The following is a 6,462-nucleotide window of genomic DNA, read 5'->3' as shown; positions in this document are numbered from 1 at the left end:
TTCAGCAGTGGCTGTGGGGGCAGGACAAGGGCGGATGGGTTAAACTAAAAGAGGGAGATTCAGACCAGATATAAGGAAGAAATAGTTAACACTGAGGTGCGTCCCTGGCCCAGGTTGCCCAGAGAGGTGGTGGAAGCCCCACCCCTGGCACCATCCCAAGTCAGGCTGGACCTTGGGGCTCCGAGCAACCTGCTCTGGTTGCAGATGTCCCTGCTCACTGGATGAGCTTTGAAGGTCCCTTCCAAACCAAACCAGTCTATGACTCTATCAACATTCCACCTACAAAGTAATACTGGGTGGGCTGGAGTTATTCATAATGTTCTCAAGCACCAGCTATATTTTGTCAAGAGATCACTTCACGCTCTTATTACTTTTCTATTGGTAAGATATTATTCCGTTACCACACTATAGTTCTCCATCATTAATAAAGTGCTTTAATTATTTTGTAATACAGTCAATCTTGGTAAGATTACAAAGTCCTTGGTAAGGACTTAAAGTCCTTTTGCAAGATATTTTAGCTTTTAAACAAGCATAATATAAAAATCTAGATTCAATGCTGATCTAAAATGAACCTGAAAAGGTCACATTTGGATAAAATACATTTTAATCTCAAATGCGAATGACTATCACAAAACTTCAGAAAGTTCCCTTAGACAGGGAACAAACCCTTCACATTTTTGTGTAGGGGTTTTTTTAACTACAATTTTTTGCAACCAAATTGCAGTATCAGAATATCAGAATAACCTCAGTTACTACTTCTTTCTGTATTATTACTACTACCTTTAATTCCTTAACTATAAAAATTCTTCTTAGCAAGGTTAAATGACTTTACATATTTTTTCAAATTATTAGTGTTCAAGGACTAAATGTTGATCTGAAAAACACTATTAGGAAGATAATGCCAAAGTAGTTGCTTTTATGCTGATACACCCTGGATTAATACAAACAGCACATTAATCATCAAAACCACTCTCTGATGTACTGCCTTTGATGTTACACAGTCATTGCATTCCAGCATTTTAAATAGCCAACAAGACATCAAATTTATGGAAAATCTGCAATTTTGTTCTCTAATATCTATATTTATATGGTGTTTAAATCTTTGATAAGTTCCTGGAGCTAGTCCCAGCTTCAAGGGAAAATTCATGGACTTACAAATCTAACACCAAGCAACTAACGTGATTTTATATTTAGAAGCTTGCCTGGGACAAAGCTATTTGGGTGCAGCTTCAATAGATAAAGAAACTACGATTTTAGCTTGAATTAACAGAAGATAAAATCATAAAGGGGAGGAGGAAGCTTTTAACTTTCACAGAAGTTTCCAGATCAAGGTATGAAGACACTGTTACCCTCAGGAGTACTGCAGTGGGAGAAACCCATTACAGCCAGGTGACCCCCAACAAAAACCAACCGGCCAAGAACCAATTTTGGTGCATCAGTCTCCCAGCTAGTGAGTTGGAAATATTAAAAGAAACAAATTACTGCTCACGAAGTGCTACCTGTCCTTCGGAGGGTGACTAGTTAGTTGCTTTGGCTGCAGAAACACCCTATGGCACGTGTGTACATGCTGGAACCTGTCAGCCCCTGGGACTAAGCATCCTTCCTTGGTGCTTCCTCCAAACACACGTAAATATCATCACCTTTAAAATAACATTTTTGTAGATTCCTACAGACCTTTACCTGACACATTAACATTTACATGAAAATTTAGGTAAAAGGAATCAAGTTCATTCATCTGCTCCTGTGATCTTTTGAATTACCATTTTACAGCAAGCCACCACTCACCTTCAGAAATTTGTCACCAAGTTTGAAAAACCTGAGCAAGGAAAAAGCACAACGTAGGGAACAAACTGAGAGAATGGATGACAGCACAAGGACTGCACCAACTGAGGCACCAGAGAGGGGAATTTTAAGCACTTCCAAAGGTGTCCATTTATAAAAGACACCTTTTATCCGAGGGTGACTGTTTTATCCGAACAAAAAGCACATACCATGTGCTCATGAGTGAATGCACACAAGTATTTGAGCACCAAACACTCCCTACAACCCCATCAATCCACTTTTCACTAAGCAGAAAAACTTCCATTCCTAATGAATTAACTTTGTATTTCTAAACCTACAAAATACGCTAGTCTATAAAACAGATGAAAATTTCTAAGTTCAACTGATTGATCACTTTCTGAAAAGTGCATCTTGCATTCCACTGAGGCACAACTATTATCCTCACCCTACATTTCAGTATTCACTCACGTATGCAGAACTTCTCACAGATAAAAAAGGTTCAAGAGAAAGACTTGTGTAGTCTGAAATAAGCTGTAACCTCATTGCCTGGCATGACCAGTACAACATCTTCCAGTCTCTACAGTGGCAGGAAATATTCTCTCAAAGGGGAATGAGTGATGCAGAGTTAATCCCATCTGAATACACACGACAGTCCCCCAAGACATCAGTTACATGGATAACTCCCTGCAAAGCCATCCTGTAGGTACTAAAAATACTGTTAGGGTGTTCCAAACCGAGCTACACACGTTATGCCCTGCTTCAAAGAAGTGATTCAGTAAAAAGAGGTGGGTGGTTCTATGGAATTAAAAACTCAATATCAAGAATAGCTGCAATAAAATCAAATCTAATGATGTATGAAATTGCATTTTATAGCTCAGAATGAAGAAGTTAAGAGAACTCAGAAAAGGAGTAAGAGTGAAAAAAAGTTCACAGAAATAACAGAACACTTACACTGAAAAAGAAAATGTTCCAGAAATAGCAAGACAAGAACTCTTTCACTGTGGAAGGGCAAAGAGGACTCAAAATAACTTTGTCTGAATTATGAAAGGAAGATTATTTCTCACACTAATCACTTCTCTGCCCTCCAAGTAAAGAGCTGCAAAATAAAAGCAATGGCACCTGCCCTCATCTCCTATCCAATTCCACCTGCAGATGATTGACTATACTCAGAAACAGAGATCTCACACCTGAAGTTACACTGACATTTAACAAACAGACATTTCATTTAGAAATACCCAGGGAACGCTCTTTATACCCTGTGAATACATAACCCTGGACAAGCTGGTACCGGAAACCTTCACGCAAAGATGACATGGAAGGTTATGCCCCTGCAGTGATCTTTCAGCTATCTCCATACTCCATTGACACCACAGTGGCTAAGTAGGAAGCCAGTACTTGCCCCCACAACAGACCAACAACAGAACCACTACATGGACACTCCTTTGAGGAGATACAAACGCCAAAGCCAAAAAGTAATCCTGGCACTAAAAACCATCCGATGAACCTGCTGTTTTAGCGCTCTCCAATGTATTCTCCATTTCCAAACTGTTTTTTACTAGAGTAAATCAAAACTTCCGCTTTTGAAGACTAAACCCCAGGTATTAAGGAGAACATTCTTTACATTTCAAACATTAAAATTTTCCTTATGTTCATTTAACTTCCCTGCAATATCATTTCAAGTCACCTACATAACATGGTAGAACCTCTTTCACCCCCAGCCCCCCTCTATAGTGTGAACTGCCCCCTATTCCTATGTTTTTCTTTCACTGTTCTCAGGGAGAATGTTATCAAAATAGACCAACTATTACCTGTAAAGCTGACTCTCTAACATATCTAGCAGGATATCTGTTGCCTTTCAGACTAATTTTAGATAGCTCGCTTAAAAAAAGAAATACGCATTAATACGTACAGCACCTTTAATTTATTAAGGTAGCGCCTTGTGTGAACAACCAAGAGATCTTCATCAGTAGCTTCCCGTGCCTGAACAATCAAGTCATCTGCAATTAGTTTTTCTTCTGAAACAGGAGAGAAATATCAATTGGCATTGCACACTGTCACTGAACTTCCCATGCTCCACCCCGCCAAAGCAGCTACTTTGACCTTGATGTAATAACGGCATCTGTGATGTAAAAACTGAAAGAAAAGACAGGCAGTGACAGAGGATAGACAGACACAAAGGAACCACAGGACTCCTTACAGTCACTGCTCACACGATCAAATATTCACCATTCTTTAACACTCTTTAAGGAATTCCACAGTTAATACAAGTATTCAATTCCCTCAATCAGAAGAACATAAGAAAATAAAAACTCAAAGCAAAATACTTGCTTGGATGCTCACGGAAGCGAACACTTACTCTTAATTAGAGTATTTCTGTAACATACCAACGACCAGCTATTAACTCTTCCTCTCAGAGGCCAGGAGGCAGTTTATTTAAAACCCTGGCTTTATAAGAGCAAGTTACAGAAAATGACTCCAGGATTTGCCAGTGTGATCAAAGTGAATCTGTTTGAACGCACCCATCTGGATACACTTGTCAGAAAGTTCAAGTTAGGGTCAACTGAAAAAGCCAAGCAGCACAGAAAAACAACGCTGCATCGCAGAGGAGCACTTTAAACATCATGCTGACCTTCCCAGACAAATTCCGGTATTTCATAACTGCACGGCTGCAGCTTTCTAAGACTGCACCTCTCCTCCTATCTTATACTTCGAGGAGGAAGAAAACAACTGACAAATGTGTGAGATTTTGTTCAGATGTGTTATACAAGAGCAGCACCTGCAACAATATTTGTTTTGGCAAGTTTCTGTTTCTCCTTACTGAGGCTTGAGAAACATTTCATTCATTCCTGGCACCAGACAGAAAACCGAGCTGCTAATGGTGTCATTCCTGAGGAAGGAGAAGGGAAGCATAGAAAGATTTCCACTGGTGATTTTCTAGATGATAGGGAACAGTGTAGGTTAGCCACTGCCAGGAGCTGCTGCAGAGCCAGAGAAAACCAAGAGTACTCTGTAGCTCTTTATTCTTTACAAAGGGAGGAGAGTAAAACAATCGGGAAAAGAAGATTTCTGTGAAAGACTGAGAGTAAAGAGCGGACACTTCACATCGACAAGAGCTAGAGGGAAACATGTTACACAGGGAAGGCACAGAAAGGTTTTGAGGTTGACCAAAGGTTAGTCAAAGAAATAATTAATTAAAGGTCATGGAACCCATGACTTAAATTAGTTAAGGCTGTCAGAGGGAAGATCCAAAACTCAGCTACTAAATGGAGCGTTAGAATTCATTTAACTCCGGTTCAATGAACACAAGACACCCTGAAGTTGGAAGGGCAACTGCAAAAGATCATCAGTTGGAGTCATTAGGACCACAAACGGAAGACACCTGGCTCTGGGACAATCTTTGCCTTAGCCAGAGAAAATGCCTTTTTTTTTTTTTCCCACTTGATGAGAAGGGTTAAACTTTAGATGAAGGGATGCCAAGATTCTACAGGTCCTGACCCTAACCTTGGTGCTTACACTTGTATCTCCTTAACATATTCTGCCCGTATCTTCCAATTTGTTTAAACAGCACTAACAAGCACCACCTGCCTGTCACCAGAGGCACCTCAAAGCTCTTCCCATACATCACCAAAGTGCATCATGAGGTTGATCAAGAATGGATTTATATCAGCTGCACTCCTCTCTCAGCCTGAAAAGTGCCATTTGCCAACAGTCTCTCTGCAGTCTGTAACCAAGCTATACCCCACAGCAAGCTGGTCAGTAACACCAGGAGCTCCACGAGCCCTCGGGAACACCACAGCTCTCGCTAAGCCAGGCATAAAGCACTGGGAGCACGAGGTTATAGGAAGCGATGCACAGTGCTCCCAAACTGGGTTTAATTAGTGGAGCAGGCTTGAAAATACACTTCCAAAGCATGGTGAAACAAACCTTTTTAAAAGCCCTGGTGTAGGATGTTTGCTCTAACATTACAATTCCATCTTTTAAATACTTCATAGACATGATCTTCAACAGCATATAACGCGTGACATCCAGCCCACCTCAGAAATCCTGCAACTGATGTAACGTGCTAAGGTTTACATCTGCAAATGTGTAAGAACACTAAAGCCCTCCAAATGGGATTAAAAAGCGTAGCTTAAATCTACACAATGAGCAATGAAGATGTACAAGGTTGGCAATTATTAACATAAGTCTGCAAACGCTGGTCGAGAGGCACCTTCTGTTATTTTACCTTTCAAGAAATTGATTACTTTTCCCCATTTCCCTGCATCGAATGGATGCAGTTTCTCAAGTCCCATGAAGGTGATGTTGTAGTCTGGAGAATACACGATAGGCCAGCATGCTGGTGGAGGGTCCTCATAGAGCTCAGTCCTGTGAGGCCTTGAAAAGCAAAAAACCAAACTATTCACTATTTTTAGCAACTACTAATTTGAATGGGTGTCTCAATTGTACATTAGGAATGATTCTCGAAGATGCTGTTTCCGACAGTGACTGAAGGAAACACTTGGTGTTACTCAGCAAGAGTACCACCACCCCTCACTTCCAGCCACAGCAGTTAAACCACAGAACAGGCAGTTCACAGCACAGGCAAGCAACGCCACGCTCTGCATTTACAAGTGCACACTCCGGGTACTCGGTGGACACCTCTGTGCACGCATGGGTCAACGGATAGCCAAACCCAAGAGG

The 6,462-nt window shown here is 40.8% G+C and overlaps 1 protein-coding gene across 1 annotated transcript in view; it reads right to left on the bottom strand.

The window, feature by feature from the left end:
* HDAC11 (histone deacetylase 11) overlaps positions 1–6,152 on the bottom strand; it is a 19,504-nt gene extending 13,352 nt beyond the window's left edge. Inside the window, exons 1-2 of the mRNA XM_010137382.1 lie at positions 6,008–6,152; positions 3,697–3,797 (exon numbers count right to left, since the gene is read on the bottom strand). Coding sequence (XP_010135684.1) covers positions 3,697–3,797; positions 6,008–6,074 — 168 coding nt within the window. The 5' untranslated portion in view covers positions 6,075–6,152. The remainder of the gene's footprint in view (positions 1–3,696; positions 3,798–6,007) is intronic.
* Positions 6,153–6,462: the final 310 nt, after the last annotated feature.

Source organism: Buceros rhinoceros, unplaced genomic scaffold, assembly GCF_000710305.1.
Source record: "Buceros rhinoceros silvestris isolate BGI_N320 unplaced genomic scaffold, ASM71030v1 scaffold39385, whole genome shotgun sequence".
Classification (NCBI taxonomy): Eukaryota; Metazoa; Chordata; class Aves; order Bucerotiformes; family Bucerotidae; genus Buceros; species Buceros rhinoceros.
The sequence above is the reverse complement of the archived record's forward strand: the minus strand, read 5'-3'. Positions and strand labels throughout refer to the sequence as shown.